This window comes from Anolis sagrei, chromosome 6, assembly GCF_037176765.1.
Source record: "Anolis sagrei isolate rAnoSag1 chromosome 6, rAnoSag1.mat, whole genome shotgun sequence".
In the NCBI taxonomy this organism is placed as follows: Eukaryota; Metazoa; Chordata; class Lepidosauria; order Squamata; family Dactyloidae; genus Anolis; species Anolis sagrei.
The window spans coordinates 84,823,710-84,845,062 of NC_090026.1; the positions used below are offsets into that span (position 1 = coordinate 84,823,710).

At 39.4% G+C, this 21,353-nt stretch overlaps 2 protein-coding genes across 6 annotated transcripts in view; one reads left to right on the plus strand and one right to left on the minus strand.

The window, feature by feature from the left end:
* Nucleotides 1-10,791: 10,791 nt before the first annotated feature.
* Nucleotides 10,792-21,315, minus strand: OXSM (3-oxoacyl-ACP synthase, mitochondrial). 5 transcript variants are annotated; one of them, XM_060781912.2, is made up of 4 exons: nt 21,130-21,315; nt 15,077-15,105; nt 12,066-13,064; nt 10,792-11,297 (listed from the first exon to the last, which is right to left on the minus strand). In XM_060781912.2, the coding sequence occupies exons 3-4, from the start codon at nt 13,049-13,051 to the stop codon at nt 10,895-10,897; spliced, it is 1,389 nt and encodes a 462-aa protein (XP_060637895.2). In that variant the 5' UTR covers nt 13,052-13,064; nt 15,077-15,105; nt 21,130-21,315; the 3' UTR covers nt 10,792-10,894. The 5 variants fall into 5 exon arrangements, with proteins under 5 accessions (XP_060637895.2, XP_060637896.2, XP_060637894.2 ...); XM_060781913.2 differs by lacking the exon at nt 21,130-21,315 and adding an exon at nt 20,991-21,061; XM_060781911.2 differs by lacking the exon at nt 15,077-15,105.
* The window catches only part of NGLY1 (N-glycanase 1), a 29,211-nt gene continuing 28,880 nt past the window's right edge, over nt 21,023-21,353 (plus strand). Inside the window, exon 1 of the mRNA XM_060781902.2 lies at nt 21,023-21,150. Within this exon, the coding sequence (XP_060637885.2) occupies nt 21,023-21,150 (128 nt within the window). The remainder of the gene's footprint in view (nt 21,151-21,353) is intronic.

Sequence of the window (21,353 nt, forward strand, 5' to 3'; positions counted from 1 at the left end):
CAGTTCACAACTCACATGTTGACCAAATGGAACCATGCTCCTGTGGCTTTGACATTCTACCGTATCCCCCTTATTCACCCAACCTCGCACCATTGGACTTCCACCTCTTTCCAACAATGAAGTTATTTTTGAAGTACAAGCATTTTTCAAATGATGATACCCTGATTTCCGAAGTCACAGCATGGCTTTTGAAGCAACCTGTCGACTTCTACAAGCGAGGTGTTTACAGTTGCTTAAAAAGATGGGAGACGTATGTGTCCCTAGGTGGCACCTATGTAGAGAAGGACTAATAACTGTGCCAAGTTTCATTGCTCTCAGTCCACAGGAAGTGGGACAGAGGAATGTTTTAATGAATTCCCCATGTAACATCACTAAAACACATAATAATCTAAAACATTCTATAAAATACACATATTAAAATTTATTTCTTTAAAATACATATTAAGAAACATGGAATAAGGATTAAACACAAGACACAAGTGATTATAACTGGCTGAGTAGGCATGCAGGAAGAGATAGGTCTTAAAATGTGTTTTAAACTCCGACAGCTCATTTAGCTGTCAGATCACTTCCAGCAGGTCTTTCCACATGGAATATAAATGAATTTTTCCCCAACACGGTTATATTGCTGTAAGCAATGCCTATTGTAATGCAAATAGTTTTTTTCTTGGCTCAATCTTGAGTGGACAAGATCTTCACAGAAAGCCTGCTCTTTGTGGAGATGAATATGGATGGAACAGGTCAGTTGATACAGAGGTTTCTGGTTTTTGGACTTTCCTTGGGAGCATGTCTGTGAAGACTGTCACAATGAAAAACTACACTCCAAAATTTAACGTTATTCTCCAACTTCTTTATTATTGTTGAATGCTGTCGTTGGGTGTCTTCAAATTATTTCCAACTTATGGTGACCCTCAGATGACCCTATAATAGGGTTTTCTGAGGCTGAAAAAGTGTGACTGGCTCAAATTCTACCAGTAGGTTTCCATGGACAAGTGGGAAATCAAATTGGTATCCAGTTGTAATCCAGTAGCCAAACCACTACACCATAGTAGCTCTGTTTTATTACACTGACTCAAAACCTGAACTTTACAAGGAGTCCAAGTAATATGATCTTCAATTAAGTAGTCCTCCCACATTTTCCTATGCCCAGGGGGGAAAGAACCATATATTTAGGACTAATAGTGTTAACTGCTCTCTGTCTGGAAGCAACTGGCATTTTACTAAATGAAACTTTTAAAATTTGATACAAATAAAGAAATATAATATATGCCCCTGCTTGTATTTATTAGTAATATCCCTTACAACAACAATCCCCTCACTATACTTAAAGTGACATTTTTAGATCCAAATAAGACATTTGAGATCTCCTACATCAAAAAAAGAAAGAAAGAAAAGAAGCTATAACAGTAATGCATTTCTGAAAAATCAACTCTTCATAAAAGAGCTCTTAGGCATTCATAAAGCAAGCACTAAACAAGCATCTTTGCAGCTATTTTCCCCTCACTGACTTTAGGTCATTCATAACAGATTACTTATATGTCTGCAAAATGTCTCTTTGTTACTGTTTTATTTCAGATCTCATATCTTTAGTAGCCATCCTGAATGCTATTCCTGTAGGAGCATCACACACAACTGGTGATCTCTTCAGTAGTAACTGGTGTCTCTGATTTTTAGTGGGCTGATGAATCCATTCTGATTTTTTGTTTGAACTTTAAATGAGCTACTCTAAGTCCTTAAAGCAATCCCACTGCCTCACTGACATCAGAGCTATTAGTGGCTATTGGATACTTCTAGGCAGGTCCAAATGGCTGGACATTGGCTACTGTGTATGTTATTGAGCCTTCCACTGGCCCTTACACATTATACACTTATACCAGTATGATCCCACTTTAACTGTCATGGTTAAGTCCCACGGAATCCTAGAATATGCGTTTTAGTGAGACATGAAACCTCCTGAGTCTCTAAAAACTATTACTGAACCTATGGATGGATCCATGGTAGTTAAAGTGGAAAAATACTTCTATAATTCTTTGGTGTGAAAAGGCCTCAGGAACTGCTCCAATGCAACTCCATCTTAATCAGTGTTCACAGTTGTCTCGAAAAATTAGACATCTGAGAGTTTCTCCAACTTAGTGGAATCCAGTCAAGGCTATGCTTGGAAAATGGCTTTCACCTCATGCATGAATGTCTTTCACGTTTGGTGCCTGCATATTAGCTATCACGGTGAAATTATTTTGCCTCCCACTCAAAAGATACTAATACTCCAAGCAATAGATACCAACACATTTCTTTATCATTCACTGACTGATAGCCAAAAATAGGTTTCCTCCTAAGACGTAATTAATTACTGTTGTTAGAGAATTTGGGATGATATCTCTACTGCCTTTGTTGCTAGGAGCCATTATATGTCTGGCTTGAATTATGTAACAGTGTTTGTATAAATTTCCTGCACCAGCTATGTTGTTTTCAGAATTCAGTGAGGACCCTTTCCTCCTAAACAGAGGTGTTATGTTATTTCTTATTCACAAAGACTTTTCAATAGAAATGCTACTTGCACTTTTATTTAGAAGTACCTATTGTTATGATAATTCACTTGGGTCCTCTAGTCTTCTACCTATTCAATATTTAAAGTTATTGTATATCATTGTTACCACCAACACTATTACCCTGACTATTTTAGTTATGGAATACATTTCTGATAATAAATCAATTATTTAACAAGGTTATCTTCCAACTCTATGAGTCTATGGTTTGATAAAAGAGTGTGTGTACACACACACAAACACAAACATACGCAAGAGAAACTGGGAGAAATATCACATAAATTTTCCAGGGATGTAACTCTGAAGCGGTTCTCCCTATGCACCACATGTGTGAATCATTCCAGAAGGGGTGTCACAGAAATAAAATAACAATACATAAATTGCAAAGCACAAGAGACCAGCACAAAAATCTTTGTACACAAAAGTCATTTTCAGCCCTGCAACTCCATGAACATTCTTGCCTAGCTTCACATGTTTCCAGAATCAGCCAAGATGAGAGAGCTAAAGAAGGACAGGTGAGCAAGAATGAGGAAATGGAAAAAGAAAGGACAAGATCATGGAAGAAGGAAGGAAGGCTGACAGCAAAAGGGGACAGCAAGATGAAGACAGAAGAGAAAGAGGTAGCTTGGAATCAAGGAAGGGCTGTGTGAAATGGATGGCAGATGAGAGAAGGAGGTGGTTCAGCAACACAGAGAAGGAGATGTAGGGCAATTGGTAAGGGAGGTGATTCAGGAGAAAACCAGTGAGGGGAAGTAACCCCAAAGCAAACACTAGAAGGGAGGAGCCAACCCTCCCATGAGAAGACTATGAGCTGCAAGTAGTATCAGAAGAAAAAGAGATGTTTCAGGCAAAAGCATTGCACTTGGCATCACCATCCAGGGCCCAGAAATGCTACCCAAAATACAGATCAAGTGTTGAGGCTAGGGATTAGGAGACTGGTTAAATTACTAAATCACTCTTTCTGTAAGGCACTTACTGAAAGACTTAGAGCCACTGAACAAATTGAATCACCGATAGTTTAGCCCTACTGTGTCCTACTGATTAATCCCAACCAGAGCTGATGCGCTGAATCCATTGCTGAGTGGTGAATCAACACCTAGCTCAATCCCATTGATTTAGTGCACAACGTCGGACAAATGACAGAATTTGTTTCGTAGCATACTACATCCTCATATGAATCCATCATAATCCATCAATATTTAAAAGGAAGGTGTAAAGTTAGAAATGTACTATTTATACATACCAAACAAGCAGTAGTCCATGTAAATGTTGAGTTTTTATGGTCTAAGGAAAGGATGGGGAAAATGTGGCCTCTGAGATATATTTTTGTGCCCCCCTGGGTGTTTGGGGGATTAGATTATTCTTCCAATAATAATATTTATGTTACAAAATGCACTGTAGGTGGTCTGGGGGGTTGTCCAAATTTTTAACCACCACCACCCCAGCCGCCCGAGCATTTTTGGGAAAAGCTTGGTGCTTTTTTAAAAGCCCTCTTGTAGGTATAAACAGTTCTTGGGGATCCCAAAACATGATGAAAATGCTTCCTAGAGGGACCAAGGCAACAACAAAAGGTTTTCATGAATTTTAGAGCAGAATGAAGATTTGAATCTCAGCTCCTTATGATCTAGAAAACCCTCTCACCACTACAGAACAGTGATTCTAGATTATCATGTTCTAAATCATGGAATATATACTTCCTTTTTCTTTCTTATTGTTGTATCAATCAGGTTTGTTCAAATCAATAGATAATAATAAACTTTAATAATAAACTTTATTTTTAATCTGCCTTCTCTCCCTGAAAGGGACTCTGATGGTTTCATTATCCCCATCAATATACACTGCTTTTTGGATCATTATTTTAGAATCCATATTGTCATTTCTATTGGATTGGTTTGCTCTAAACAAGCACAGCTGTTGAAACAGCCTAAATCTTTCTAAAACAGAAGTGATTTCCCCCCTCCTCATTCCTCTCTGCCCTACTATTTGGTATGCAGGCAGCAAAAGAAAAAAAAACTTCTTGTTCCATTATGTAATGTGAGCAACATAAAATATGAGAATTTAATCCTTGCAACATTACATGGGTAATTGCTTCCAGCATTAAAAAATAAAAAATATTCACAACTTAGCCATTGTGTTGTTCCCAATTTTGAAATCCAATACTCTTGATATTGGGAAAAATTTTAGAGGAAAGTTTCATAAAAGCTTAGATATAATTTATAATAAAAAGTAAATTTTGTATTTTGGGGGAAAGCCCTAAGTGTTGAGATAAGTACACTCCACATTTAAGAAATTTTAAGAAGATGCAAGCTTATGAATTGTCAATCATATTTCAGATACTTCTTGGTCTTTCTTAATCTGGTCAGTGCATAAGTCAAATAAGCACTGTTCCATATAAATGAAGCCTACAGTGGTAGTTTTAAATAAGTACATATTGCAGCATAAAAGTGGGCAGGAGATATGAGAAGCACTTATAAGACTAACTGGTTATTATTTTAGCTTGAGTTTTATGGATATAAACCGTAAACCCCCCATTTTTAGATGCATTTGGAAGGTCTCCGATACAAAGCATATTGCGGGCCCTTACTATCCACTGTTGTTTGGTTTCAAGTTCACCCATGGACACCATCATCCATACATGCTCAGATTTCATTATATACAATAGCATAGTAAAAAGGCATCCCTTGTATAAATGACAAAATCAAGGTTTGTTTGGGGATTTTTAAAGATATTTTCAAGCCATGGGTGGTTGATTCCATAGATAAGAATGACTGGCTGTATTTATACGATTGTGGAAGTGGGATAGATCCAGAAATATGGTAACATGTAAATATACTTTAGTTCCGAGGCTTCCAATGAAGAGGGTTTGTATCCACAAGAACTTGTGCTAAGTAGATGCCATTTATTTATTTATGGTGTTAGAAGCAAATTGAGGGTACAGTTAAAATGTATTTAAAAACACAAAGTTAAAAACTTGGCATTATACTAAATGTTCTTTGACCAGAACCTGACCACTTAAGAGTGCCTCTAGTGCTGCTATAAGAAGGTCCTCCATTGTGCATGTGGCAGGGTTCAGGCTGCATTGTAGTAAGTAGTCTGTGGTTTACTCTTCTCCACACTTGCATGTCATGGATTCCAATTTGTAGCCCCATTTCTTAAGATTGGCTCTGCATCTGGTGGTCCCAGAGAGCAGTTTGTTCAGCACCTTCCAAGTCACCCAGTCTTCTGTGTGCTTGGGGGGAGTCTCTCATCCGGTATCAGCCACTGATTGAGGTTTTGAGTTTTAGCCTGCCACTTTTGGACTATCGCTTGCTAAGGTGTTCCTGAGAGTATCTCTGTAGATATTAGGAGGCTGTTTCTTGATTTAATGCGTTGGCATACTGGCTGATATCCAAATAGAGGATGGGCCGGAGATGTCACTACCTTGGTCCTTTCATTATTGGCTGCTACTTCCTGATGGATGTCAGGTGGTGCAATACTGGCTAAACAGTATAATTTCTCCAGTAGTGTGGGGCATAGACATTCTGTGATAATGTGAAATGGCTCATAAACACCCACATCCACTGTTTTAGGGTGAGATATATTTCACACTTGGCATGCATATTCAGCAGCAGAGTAGCAAAGTGCAAAGGCAGATGTATTCACTGTGTCTGGTTGTGATCCCCAGGTTGTGCCAGTCAGCTTTCGTATATTATTATTATTATTATTATTATTACTACTACTACTACTATTACTATTATTATTATTATTATACGTAGCATCAATTTTTTGCTTAATAGTCAGTAGTAGATGCTTTACATCCTTGTATCGTGTCAGCTTTTCCAGTTGTTTCTCTTCAATCCTGCTGCCGCCTGGGATTGTAACATCGACGATCCATACTTGATTTTTTAACGTGATCGTAAGATCAGGAGTATTGTGCTCCAAAACTCTTGTCAGTCTGAATTCGGAAGTCCCAGAGTAGTTTAACGGGTTCATTTTCTGTAACTTTTTCAGGCTTGTGAGCCCACCAGTTCTTTGTCACAGGCAGATGGTATTATTATTATTATTATTATTATTATTATTATTATTATTGGTAGTAGTAGTAGTAGCACTGCCACATTTATTTTTTCTCCCCCTCTCTTTCTAATTTATTTTATGAAACCCAATGCTCATCATGTTGAAATTGCAAAAATGCTTAGCATTTTAAAATGGAAGCTGTCTTCCCCTCTATTCTGCTTTGGTTAGACCACATCTGGAATATTGTGTCCAATTCTGGGCACCACAATTCAAGAGAGATATTGACAAGCTGGAATGTGTCCAGAGGAGGGCGACTAAAATGATCAAGGATCTGGAGAACAAGCCCTATGAGGAGCGGCTTAGGGAACTGGGCATGTTTAGCCTGAAGAAGAGAAGGCTGAGAGGAGATATGATAGCCATGTATAAATATGTGAGAGGAAGCCACAGGGAGGAGGGAGCAAGCTTGTTTTCTGCTTCCTTGGAGACTAGGACGCGGAACAATGGCTTCAAACTACAAGAGAGGAGATTCCATCTGAACATTAGGAAGAACTTCCTGACTGTGAGAGCCGTTCAGCAGTGGAACTCTCTGCCCCGGAGTGTGGTGGAAGCTCCTTCTTTGGATGCTTTTAAACAGAGGCTGGATGGCCATTTGTCAGGGGTGATTTGAATGCAATATTCCTGCTTCTTGGTAGGGGGTTGGACTGGATGGCCCATGAGGTCTCTTCCAACTCTTTGATTCTATGATTCTATGAGAGCAACAGCGATAGGCTTAAGCAGGTTATAGTAATTTACAGTATCATCTCTTATCCACCTAACCTAATCTCTCTGAGATGTAAAACTGATACTCTGAGGTGTCTTTCCACTTCTCACCCTTCATTCTCTCTCTTCTACTAAAAGTTAACTTAGCTTAGTGTTCTGTCAACTTAGCTCCCTTTGACAGTTTTCCTATTTTCAACAGAATTTTTACAAAAAATAGTGATGCTTCTTTAGCCCTTGATGTCTATACCCCTTAATCAGGATTGCTGGCCGCTGCACACATGCACTTCCAATCACAGCACTTGTTGTTGTTCATTCGTTCAGTCGTCTCCGACTCTTCGTGACCTGATGGACCAGCCCATGCCAGAGCTCCCTGTTGGCCGTCACCACCTCCAGCTCCTTCAAGGTCAGTCCAGTCACTTCAAGGATGCCATCCATCCATCTTGCCCTTGGTCGGCCCCTCTTCCTTTTGCCTTCCACTTTCCCCAGCATAATTGTCTTCTCTAGGCTTTGCTGTCTCCAATCACAGCACTAAGGACAGTAAATATACAACATGATTACATTGGATCCCACATTTGTATAGCAGACAGTAGGGCCTTGAGAGCAACCAATATTTAGCAGTTATATAGCTCTCCATTTACCAAGTCAAAGGTTAAAGAGAGAAAGCTCAGGGTATGCTAGCCTTAAGGGCACCAGGAACCATACCTTCTTTGCCTCTGAAAAAGTACAACCGCACACACCATTATTTTTATGTGTATAATACCCAAACAGAATCCTATCCTATGTCTGAAAAGACACCACAGGAGAAGATATTAAGTTACACAATGCTCCATCATAGTTTGCCTAAGCAAATTTACAAACCTTAACAGTGACACAGTAATGATGTCTTTGATAGATATTTCAAGGTAGATCAAAAATGTCCAGAGGGGAACTCTCTCTCACACAGGTCAGGCAACTTGACAAAACTTTTACTGTATCTTTCAAACAATGACAGACAATAAGCAAATTGTGACAGCACCCAGACAATGCAAAGTCCAGGACTCCCTACTGATTAAAACTATTTAATGCGCAGAAACTACTTTCACTCACTTTGGTGCACAAGAAGTACATATTTGGACACTTACAAGAATATACTCTTCACATTTTTGTGTATTAAATTCAAAGCAACTTGTTGGACTCTGGGTGTTGCTGGACTGCAATTCCCCATACCATTAGCTATGCACTAACTCATGCTAATGAGAGTTCTAGTACATTGATGTAGGCAAAATCACACTTTGTCCATTTTTTAATTTTAAAAAATGGCATTTTGTTTTATTTTATTTTCTGTAGTATCATACAAGTCCTGCCTCTTGTCTAATCATAAATACAAATTATTTGGAAGCAAATGATTTAACTGAACTTCAACCCACACTTGAATTACAAAGAAAGAAAGAGGAAGATGGTTAAACTATCAGTAATGGTGAGTAGGTAACAATCTGCAATGTACCATACATTGCTGCTTTTAGCAAAAAGCTGAGTTTGGCAGGAAAAGCATATGACCACCATGTATTTCTTTGATGTTCTGAACAACATTACTTTTAGGTAAGGATAATTTGCATAATTAGACACACTAACTCAAAACAGTTGAAATAAATTATTTTTCCATTTCTTTGAGTCATTCTCTTACCATGGCATTTTGAAAATAAATTTTCCAGCATCTGTATTTCTTTTCCCACTGTCAAAATTAATACTGTTTGTAATATGGAATTATTTGTGGAATATGCATATTGTGGTCTAAATTTTAATACTTTAGAAACAGAAGCATTTTAAAGTTCTGCTTTCAATAGTTTAAGGGCCATTACTTGTTTATAACAATCCTCCTTCTCACTTTATCAGGCAGTTGTGACTCACCAGCTGTTAATGGACTATATTAGCCCCAGAAAACAGTCAGCAGTAAAGGATCATGGAAGATGCTCTCCAATGCCTGGAGGCCCACAACTGCTCACATATGATCTTGGACTTTTAATAACAGCAACATCTTCTGCCCCTTGGCTTGGGATGGAAAATACAATAATTCAGCAGGAACACAAGAAACAGGAAAGGCTAGATTAGCCTTGAGGAGCAAAAGAAGACCACAAATGGATAGCACCATTCATTCTTCCTTATGCAAATCAACACTATATGCCACATCTAAATGGGAGAGGAAAATGGTGATGGGCCATCTTAACTAGGTCACTTTAGAAGAGAAAATACCTTATACCGTATTGTCGAAGACTTTCATGGCTGGAATCACTGGGTTGTTGTAGGTTTTTGGGCTATATGGCCATGTTCTAGAAGCATTCCCTCCTGACGTTTCACCTGCATCTATAGCAGGCCTGCCATAGATGCAGGTGAAACATCAGGAGAGAATGCTTCTAGAACATGGCCATATAGCCCAAAAAACCCACAACAACCCATACTTTACACCATTTCATACTATTCTATTATTATTATTATTATTATTATTATTATTATTATTATTATACAAATGTAAAAGGATCCAGCTCTTCAATACTGAGTACTTAAGCAAAGATTAACAATATGCTGTGATGTTCCTGTAGCGAGCCTTGAAGTCATTTCTGAGTTGTGGCGACCCTAAACTAAATCTATCATAGGGCTTTCTTGGCAGAATTTGTTCAAAGGGGGTTTAGCCTTGCCTTTCTCTGAGGCTGAGAGTGTGATTTGCCAAGGAACACTCAGTAGGATTCCATGACTTAAGACCTGGCTTAAGACCAAGCCTTAAGACCTGGCTGTTCGAGAGGGCATTTAATTAAGTGCTAAGCAACAACATTACGGTAATGAGAACTGGAATGGTATAAGGAAAATGAGACTGGCTATGATTCTACTAAGAGACGAAGCGGATTTTTATGTAGTTTGTATTTGTTGTATAGTCATATGTTGTTGATACTGGCCTCTGTAACTGTCTTTTTATGTGTACTGTACACCGCCATGAGTCGCCCGTAAGGGCTGAGAATGGCGGTCAATAAGTGCATCTAATAAATAAATAATAAATAATGACTAAGAATGAATTCAAACTCTAGTCTCCTAATCAAGCATTCAATTCACAACACACTATTGGCACTCCTTACACCAGCTCTTCATTTTCCTAAAATTTAACTTAGCCTTTGATTATTTTTTTTTCTCATGCTTGGCTACTATGCCCACTTATGATGGAATTATTGCTATACAAGTTCCAGGAGAAGGACAATAAGTCAACAAGTATTCAAATTAGTTGAAGAGTATACTTGCTAATGTAGACTGGGCACTTGGCCAATGTACCAACAAAGTCATGTCGTTATAGACCCTTTCTGTAGATACGGTTCCATAATTGAATTTGGCAGATATGTCTGTCAACTAAAACATTGATCAGTAGAATAAAGAAGATTAAACATCACATAATTTAGTATTTTGGAAGTACTCTGAATTCAAACCGCTTTAAGAACAACATATTACACAAATCAGAACCAAGAACATCAATAAATGAGGGGCAACATCAACATGGAGGTTTATCATATACATACATAAATACAAGCCATTAGTATGAGAAATGTTTTTGGAACAGCTGCATATACTGATAGATGAAGCTAAATATTAGCAAAACATAATGTTGCATTTGTTCCTCCAAATCCAAAAGAATTACTGAGACCAATACGGCATTTTTCATTTCTCCATTCTTGGGGTACGAGGGGAACATAATTGAGGTCAAATGGTGGCTCGGTTTGATCCAGATTTAGAGTAGGTGGCAAAATCCCATGGTAACAAGCTAAAACAGTAAAAGCTGCTTCGATAGCTCCTGCAGCACCCAAAAGATGACCTGTTGCTCCCTTTGTTGAGGAGACAGCAAGAGAATAGGCATGTTCTTTGAAGAGTCTTTTAATAGCTTGATTCTCTGCAGCATCTCCTAGTGGAGTGGAGGTGGCATGAGCATTGATGTATGTTACATCTTCTGGGCATATTCCAGCATCTTTGATTGCTGCAGACATACATCTAAGTGAGAAAAAGAAAGGAAGTAATCTTCTCTTCTATCACAGGACTTACTTAGATTTGTATACTGGGATGAAAATGGATAAACATTAAAGGCAAAATACTATTATGAATGCGCTACACACAGTTTCACAAGATACAAAGTAAAAAGAAAGGTTACATCTTTAAAACAGGAATAAATGCATTTGCTTTGCATGATAGTCACATTAATTGAAATATTCCAAAGAATCTATTGCCAAGCTAACACTGGAGTGGAAAATTCAGTCCTAATGAGCTGAAGACATTAATTATCTTGAATGTTCTGCTGTGTTACTTACAGTACTTAAACTGAAAGGAAGTATTTCAACAAGCGCTTTTTGAAGCTCAACAAGCATATCTAATAACTAAAGGTAAACACTGTCCAATTCCAGGTAGGTAAACTACTTTTGTACTAAAAGAGTATAAGGGAGATTCGTTTAACATTTTCCTATAATTTTATTTATAATTTTGAGACTTCATAGATACAGTCTGTTTTCAAATTTGGAACTCATTTATCCTCATAATAACCTTTTCTGGAAGATTAGATGGAGAAGTCACATTTTCCCCATCAGAAAGCAAGTGGCAATTTCCATTGGACAGAGATCTTAAACTACCCCAAACATAATTTCATCAGGAGCTCTGTACTGCACGATAGCTTTTAAACTTGGGTGAGGACTAAAATATTAAAAACAAAGATTGAATTAAAATGCATAGAAAATAGCTCATAATTATTTACACATTGAAGGTTTTTACCTGAAGGCACCATCTCCATCTGGATTAGGAGCTGTTATGTGGCAAGCATCTCCTGAGAGTCCGTAGCCTAAAATCTCGGCATATATTTTAGCTCCTCTCTGTAAGGCATGCTGATATTCTTCCAGAACCAAAACCGCGGCACCTTCTCCCATGACAAAGCCTTCTCTCAGGGAATGGAATGGCCGACAAGCCAGTTTGGGGCTTGAGTTGAAACTAGTGCTCAGGGCTCTAGCTCTAGCAAATCCAGCGAGAGACAATGGGCTAATGCAAGCCTCTGTTCCTCCAGCCAACATGACCTCAGCATCGCCATAGGCTACAAATCGAAAGGCATCTCCCACAGCATGTGCTCCTGTAGTACAAGCAGTCGATACAGCATGGTTGGGTCCTTTCAGTTGGTGCTTGATACTAATATGGCCTGCTGCCATGTTGACCAAGATCTTTGGCACAAAGAATGGGCTGACTTTGTTGTAACCTTTCGTTTTGAACGTCATGGCTGTATTAGAAATCTCCTCCAGTGGAACCATTCCCATCCCTATTGCCACACCAGCATGTAAACAATCCAGGTCTGACTGTGGATGCCAGCCGGAGTCTTTCAATGCCAGATCAGCAGCACCTATGGCCATGACAGTGGCAGAAGACATACCTTTGCTTTCTGACTTCAACACATAGCTTTCTTCATGGAATTCACCTTCACCGGCTCCCTTTGGGACACAAGCAGCCACTTTACATGGAACACTGGAATATTCCTCCTCTTCAAGAGCAATAATCCCACAATTTCCCTGGAGTAGATTGTTCCATACCAACTGGGTTCCCACACCAAGTGGAGACACTAATCCTATACCTGTGACAACCACTCTCCTCCTGTCACGAAGTACTGTGCCACTACTCAAATACCTTTTCATTATTCTTAAAGGCCGATGTGTTTGAATACCATGAAGGCTGAAGAATGCAGTTTTTAATAAGTCTTTTGCACAATGGAGATGCATGGCTGCAGCAATCCTAGAGGACAAAAATAAACCCAACAATGTATTTATATATTTACAAGCTTTCATCTATGGGCCTGTTTATAAAGCCCTAGTGGCTGTGTTATTGTTCTTCCATCATTTTGGGCAAAGAAAAAGATGTCATATTAGCAACATAAAATCAATTCAATTATTATGACTGAAATGGAATCTACTGCTGAGAAAAACAAATGATACATAAGTTTGATTACAATTAATTTCTAATTTATATTTGTATTCCAATTAAATAATTTCTGGTTGAAATTTGATACTACAAATAGAGTACCTTTTTATAATCTAGTGTCCACAGTGGCAAATTAATCAAATATTTACATACCCCCAAACTGGGCCCATGAGCCACATCTGCCTCAGGGGTATGTCAATATATGTGAATTAAAATGCACATAAGCATCCAGTTTCAGTTGCATAAAAGGCCCGTCCAATGTTATGCTTTACTTTATACTAACTAACCGGGTTATTTGAAAGTTGCTTCTTTGGACCAGAATACCTGTTGTTCTGGAAAAAAAAACCTGGAATAGAATACCAATGGATTCTGTTGGTCTATAATTCAAGTAAGGAAAAAGGGAAAATTGGATTAAAGTATAAGGTGTCGATAGAATTTGTAAAAGGGTTGAACTGATCTTTTCCTTCTTATAGTTCATTGCATTTTATAGTTTACTGTAAGTATATTTTGCCTTCTCCAAATAATGCAATTGCAATGTAAAATAAATCAAAGCGGAGCATTTAAATAAATAGTTAGCAGAACACGATGAATGCCAAGATTTGGAAAGGTATCATATTACTTGCTATAGATTTATAAATACTGTAGATTTCTGTAGCTTTTCTTTTTGGTATCTTTTACAAAAAACATACTTCATGCTGAAAAATACAGTCCTACATGTCCCTCTAAAACACTGCTTCTTAAACTGTGAGTCCTGACCCCAAATGGGATCCCTTTAGCTCAAGGTTGGGGTTTTGAAAAATTTAGCAACAGTGAAGGTTTCTGAACGCCACCCATTTACACTAATCTGTTAGCAACAAAATGCAGTTTTTACAGTGGTGGCTACAGTGGAGGAAACCCCTTGATTTTCCTCCAGGGGCAAACGAAGAATGGGCAACTTGGAAGTCCTTGAACAAACTCAAAAGTGGAGTGGGCAGATCAAAAGACTGCCTGGCAAAATGGCACTACATAGAAGAATCCTTCACCTTGTTCAACCGTGGAGCAGAACAAACAATTCAGCATCTGTATGCTTGCCCTGCCTCATGCACAGAAGAAGAACTATTTAAAGTTACAGACAATGCGGTCACTATTGCTCATTTTTGGTCAAAAACTATTTAGCTTCCTGTGATCCTTTTATTTTATCTGCTTAAAACTTATTTATTTATGCAATGCTTTTGACACTAAATAAATAAAAGTAGTGGTTAGAAAAATGCTTCAGCTGTACTCCACAAAAAGGAAAATCAGCCAGTTAAGCAAGTTCTTACAAATGCTGATTTATTATCAGTAAATATTTGGTTTTTATCTACTGGGGGAGATGTAAACATTTCTTGGGCTGAATGGGGTAGCAAGTGGAAAAAAGTTTAAGAAGCCCTGCTCTAAAATAATGTTTAGAAGTAAACAATAAATATAACTCACAATCAAAAAGTAATGGTGTTAAATATCCTTTTACACTCTTCAAATAATGTTATACCCTAGGTAGATCAACCTCCCCACTCCAAACTGTTATAGGTAAAATCTTCAGGCACAATATCTGTTAATTAAAGTTGTGTCAAGGAGAAATTACATTTTAACCAGCAATTCAATTGGACTAAATTGTTTAGTGTAGATTAGCCTGGAGCTTGGATTATTTGATTTGATTTGCCCATGAACTTTCTAATCTTCCTTTCCTTTTCTATTGCCAAGGGGACAGAATCACTTTAGAGCTACCTGAACATGCCTTGAAGGATTGTGGTTTTCCTTTCAACAGATTCCTGTGCAATACTATAAACTTCTTCTCAAGGTGCCCTTACCTTTAACAGCAATTACTCAATCCTGGTCTCTGAGAAAAAGAAATGAAAAGACCAGTTCAGATGTAGGTGTGTGTTTATTTAGAGTCTAGCGTATTTCACCTATTTAAAAAAAATGCTGTGGAAAAACATACCAGGGGATCTGAGAGAATAAGAGAGGCAGAGAAATCAAATAAATGACATCGCATTCATTTGGGAGGAGGAGAGCAGAGAGCAAATATATTTATCTATTTGATACTATGTAACAAACATACCAAAATACTTTGTGTTCTAACTGTATCACATGGAATATCGTCTAGCAATGAGAGCAGAGTTGGAAACATTTTGAGCCCAATCCAGTAAACTAATCTCTACAGGTTTAGTATCGCTTAACCAAAATGCTTAAGACCAGAAGTGCTTTGGATTTTGGAATACCTGTATTTGCATATATAATACATATATACATGAGTAGCCGACAGGCTGCGAAAGGAGGTATACAAATACAGTAAATAAATAAATATAAATATATAATGCGATATCTTGGAGATGGGAGACGAATCTGAACAAGAAATTCATATAAATCTCACATATATCTTACACACAGAGCATGAGGGTAATTTTATTCAATATTTTAAAGTAAAATGCCCCATTTTCTAATCCTCCTTCCACTTTCTCCCTTTGTATTCAGTTGCTATAGACGGAGTTCAAAGTGCAAAAGCGGTTCTTATTTAATTAATGCAGATGGGGGAAAAGTGAGGAATAATACTGCCCTTCTCTGTAGACTCTGCCAAAAGCAAACCACTACAGCCTCTCTTAGTGTGTTTTCTTTCTCATTAACAAACTTTGGCCATGATGGGATTGCATAAGTCAGTGGCCAGGTAGGAATGGTGGCAACAGTGGCTAGGTAGGAATGGTGGCAACTGATGGGTATAAAGACAGGATGCTGCTGTCCCATGTGGACAGCAGATCGGGGCGAATAGGCCTGATCCCACTGTCCAGATTGCTCTAAAGCCACTTCAGAGCTTCCAGTGAAGTGGAGCAAAGCTGTTTTAAACCCCCAAACATGGGATATTCACCAGACATAGCTGTGCATCAGAAGGCAGGCGGTATTCTATCTGAGATGAGTCTGTTTGACTATTACAGACAAGTCCTTAGTCTGCAATTCTGAAGCCATTCACTAATGAATAAGCCATATTATTAATTATGATGATGATGGTGATAATAATGCTGAATGTATTACCTGCCTCTCCCTGCAGCTTGAGGCAGGATACAACATCATTAAAACAAGAGATAAAACACTATCAAAAGACATACAACAAGACACACAGAATTAAAATACAAGTCAAAGTCCACTAATTAATTGCAGATCAAAATTCACAACTTCAAATTGACCGGGTAGGCCTGCCCAAAGAGAAGGGTCTTCAGTTGTGTCTTAAATTCTGACAGCTGATATTAAATACAAGACTTACTGATCAAATTTGCACAAAATTATGCTGCCAGTTCCAGTAAAAGTGAAAAGGCTTTCAATGGGCTATACAACCAGGTTACATAAATATTTGTTTGGAATTAACTTCTGGAATTCAGAGGGATTTATTCCTTGACAACTTTTCTCTCAAAATTGTTTCCTACACGTTGTGTATTGCTGCTCCCATCAACCTCAGTCATTATTTTCAGTGGCTAAAGGTACTGCATTGAGACAAACAGCTGAACGTCAAATGTGCACAGGAATGCAGCCTTTATAGTTATTGCTTATTTTAGCTGAGTAAGAGTTCTGACAAGAAAGACTTTTAAAATGACCTCAATCTGTGTTATCTAACTGTGCAGAAAATGTAATGGTAATTTCAGAGGGGAGGAAAAAAATGTCTGTTCGGAAATCGTATACAATTCTGTAACAAAATTATTAGGTGGTGCGAGCCATACTGGGTGACACCATCAGAGGGGATGTCACCAAAATAACTGTGTACACATGCTGTGTTTTTAATAAAAATATGTCTATACTTAGATATAACCACAAAACAATTTCTTGTAATTTCAGTTGACATGTGTAGCTGGGGTTTGGTTCCAAAACCCTCCATGGATACCAAAATTTGTGGATGCTCTAAGATCCATTATATACAACAGCATAGTAAAAAGATGTCATTCATGTAAAATGGGTGGAAATGGCTCCACTGTATCAATAGAGCTACAACTCTTCTAATTTACCTTTCTAATGTGTGCGTGTGTTAGTCAGAGCTATCATTACTACCATATGAAAATGATGTTTGGAATCATGTGGTTTGGTCATCATGGACTTATAAACCAACTCGGACATTGCGGTCAGCAGAGGAAACCCTAATCTTGGTTCCACCCCCACCCCAAGTACGACTGATAGGAATGAGAGAGAGAGCCTTCTCCGTGATTGCGCCCCACCTCTGGAATGCCCTCCCTAAAGAGATAAAAATTGCCCCCTCACTGCATTCCTTCAAAACATAATTAAAAACTCACCTTTGCTCTTTAGCATATGGAGATGAGGAGGCCTAGATGACCATAGACACCTAACATACTGATGGCTGGAATTTGTTTTTGCACTTTGGCTTGTTGGCTCTGTTACAGCACAGCAATATATTTAATTTTAATGTAATTGCAATTGAAACTTGGTTTTTAAAATATAAATTAAGGTTCATATTTTTATGCTGAACATAATTTAAATTTAATTTTAGGTTGTTATAATTTGGGTTTACATGTGGGTTTAATTGGATGTATGTCGGTTCATTTCGCTATAGTAAAGGTAAAGGTTTCCCCTTGACATTAAGTCTAGTCGTGTCCGACTTTGGGGGGGGGGGGGTTGCTCATCTCCATTTCTAAGCCGAAGAGCCGGTGTTGTCCGTTGACGCCTCCAAGATCATGGGGCCAACATGACTGTATGGAGTCCCGTTACCTTCCTGCTGGGGTCGTACCTATTGATCTACCCACATTAGCATGTTTTCAAACTGCTGGGTTGGCAGAAGATGGGACTAACAGCAGAAGCTCACCATGCTTCCCGGATTTGAACCGCCAACCTTTCGGTCAGCAAGTTCAGCATCTCAGAGGTTTAACCTGCTGTGCCACCAGGGGCTCCATTGTTGTGGTGTATGTTGGTTTATTTTGGGTTTTGGGTGGTTTAGTATTGTTTTTGTATTTTATATATTTGCATTTATTGTTGTTTCAGGCATTGAATGTTTGCCTTCTCGTTGTTGGAATCTGCCTTGAGTCCCCTCGGAGAGATAGGGCAGAATACAAATAAAGTAATTATTATTATTAATTATATGGCAGTGCCGATCTAGCCTCAGTTAACAGTAACTCAAGCTTCCTGAATTCTCCAGCAACCGGCAAGGAAATTTAAGAAATCATAATTTAAATAAAAATGCGGTTACCATTTTTTTAATGTCAGCAGTGACTTGAGAAATGGCAAGTTGTTTCTGGTGTGAGAGAATAGGCCGTCTGCAAGGACGTTGCCCAGGGGATGCCCAGATGTTTTGATGTTTTACCATGCTTGTGGGAGGCTTCTCTCATGTTCCCACATGGTGTGTCGGAGCTGACAGAGGAAACTCATCCGCACTCTCCCCAGATTCGAACCTGCGACCTGTCAGTCTTCAGTCCTGCCGACACAAGGGTTTAACCCATTGTGCTGCTGGGGAACTCCATATTGTTAAAACTGTGCTACATTATTTGCTTTTAATTATTTTTTTCCAATATTATTGTCAAGGCAATACAGTTTATGGCATGATATAGTATCAGATATACTATTAGTCTGGCCTATTTTGAATAGTAACAAAGCAAACAGAAACTAAATGTATCTGTCATGGATGCTGATTAACTGAAGGCCCTTCCAGACAGGCCCTGGTGATAGTATGATAGCTGTGTCCGGGAGCTCTGAGCATTATGCAAATTCCGCAATGGTGGTTGTGAATAAGGGAAGGGGAGAATATTCTTCATAGTTGCATTTGGTGAAAAGATAGAAAGGAGGGGAGGGTTAGGATAAGGTTTAGAGCAGTGGTTCTCAACCTGGGGGTCCCTAGATGTTTTTGGCCTACAACTCCCAGAAATCCCAGCCAGTTTACCAGCTGTTAGGATTTCTGGGAGCTGAAGGCCAAAAACATCTGGGGACCCCAGATTGAGAACCACTGGTTTAGAGTAAGGGTTGGGGTAGGGTAAGGGTTAGGCTTAGGGTAAGGTTTAGGGTTTGGGTTAGGATTCGGGTTAGGCTTAGGGTAAGGGTTCAGGAAAGGACTAGCGTTTTACCATTAAAGAACTCTTACATTCCTTCTATAATATTTGTGTTCCATTCTGCGTTGCACAAACAGTGCTCCCGCAGGAGCGAAGCGGAAACAGTGTAACACTTAGAGCAGCGTTTCTCAACCTGGGGGTCGGGACCCGTGGGGGGGTCACGAGGGGGCGTCAGAGGAGTCACCAAAGACCACCAGAAAACACAGTATTTTCTGTTAGTATGCGGGTTCTGTGTGCCATGTTTGGCCCAATTCTATCGTTGATGGAGTTCAGAATACTTTGATTTTAGGTGAACTATAAATCTCAGTAACTACAACACCCAAATGACAAAATAAATTCCAGTATTCAAATTTAGGCGTATCAGGTATTTGTGCCCAGTTTGGTCCAGTGAATGAAAATACATCCTGCATATCAGATATTTACATTATGATTCATAACAATAGCAAAATTACAGTTATGAAGTAGCAACGGAAGTAATTTTATGGTTGGGGATCACCACAACATGAGGAACTGTATTACGGGGTTGTGGCATTCGGAAGGTTCAGAACCACTGGCTTAGAGCTTCCAGACTCAGCTTTCATACTATTACCCAGGATCTGATCGCAGCTTTTCTGTAATTTGAGACAAGGTTTGTGTACATTGCGTCATCACAAGACAAAGGTGTCACTGACCCAGCCACACAATTTTGAATTTTTGAAGCACAGACTCAGGGCCCTTGCAGATAGACACTATATCCCAGAATGTGACCCAGGTTTTCTGGTGGGGATGAGGGACAGGGCCTTCTCGGTGGTGGCCCCTTGGCTCTGGAAGTCTCTCCCACTGGAGATTAGATCTGCCCCTTCTCTCCTGACTTTTAGAAAGCTGGTGAAATCTTGGCTTTGGAATATGGCATTTGATGAGTGAGTCAATAACTCTTGACCACACTGACGGATGGTGCTGAACTGTGATTTCATTCTGACGACCTGGCTTTATGTAATTATATTATTGTATTTTATGGATTAGTGTATTATGAGGTTGTGATGTTTTTATACTATTGTCTATGAATCTTTTGTTGTGAACAGGTCTGAGTCCCTCTTCGGAGGTCGAGAAGACCGGGTTATAAAAGCTCTAAATAAATAAATAAATAAAATTATGTTTATCCCAGCTTATCTTGCAGTGGGGACTGATATAATCCAATTTAAAGCAGGAAACCTGGGATCAGATCCTGGCATATAGTGTCTGTCTGCAAGGGCCCTGAGTCTGTGCTCCAAAAATTCAAAATTGTGTGGCTGAGACAGTGACACCTGTGTCTTCTGATGCCTCAATGTACACAAGCCTTGTCTAAAATTACAACCATAAGGAATATATGAAACATAAATGATTAGATTTAGGTCCCATCTTCATATCTTGTTATATATATGCAAATATTCCGAAATCCGAAAGACTCCCGCATCCCAAGCGTTCCTGGTCCCAACCATTTCGGATAAGAGGCGCCCCAACCTGTACAAAGGCCAAAGGTGGATGTCTTCCTGCTGCGCATGCGCGCCACCCACTCCCAACATGGAGGCCTCCTGTCGCACGCGCTGCCCCGCCCTCCTCCCCTGAGTTCCTGAATGGGAGGGGGAGCTCCGGCTTGGAGTCGGCTGGCCTGAGTCAGCTTTCTCAGGAATTAAGTGCGGGCGGGCGCAGAACGAAATAGAACTTTCTCCCTTACTGGTAGGCAAGCACAAGCACCGCTTCGGAAGGATGGCGGCCGCGTTGGGACCTTCCGCGCCGCTGCCTTCGCGAGCCGTGAGCGAGCTCTGCCAGAATCCCACAGAAACGTTTTTAGAGGCCTCCCGCTTGCTGCTTACCTATGCGGATAATATCATCAGGTGAGAGGGGCGGGCGGGCCCGGCAAACAACAGGAGCGAGGGCTGGAGGAGTCTTTGCGCCCGTCTCTTTGCGCGGAGGCTCGACTCAGCGGCTGTTAAACCTTACGGATCACGCTCGCCGATGTTTTTGTTTTCTGTGGCGCGGGCGGGATCATTCCGTTGTATGCCATCCTATAGTAAATAGAAGCAATTACCTGCTTATG

Coding starts and splice junctions, on each gene's coding strand:
- OXSM (XM_060781911.2), bottom strand. CDS start 13,051: ATGCATCTCCATTGTGCAAAAGACTTATTAAAAACTGCATTCTTCAGC. Junction 11,298..12,065: donor GATGGAGATGGTGCCTTCAG/GTAAAAACCTTC, acceptor TTTCTCACTTAG/ATGTATGTCTGCAGCAATCA.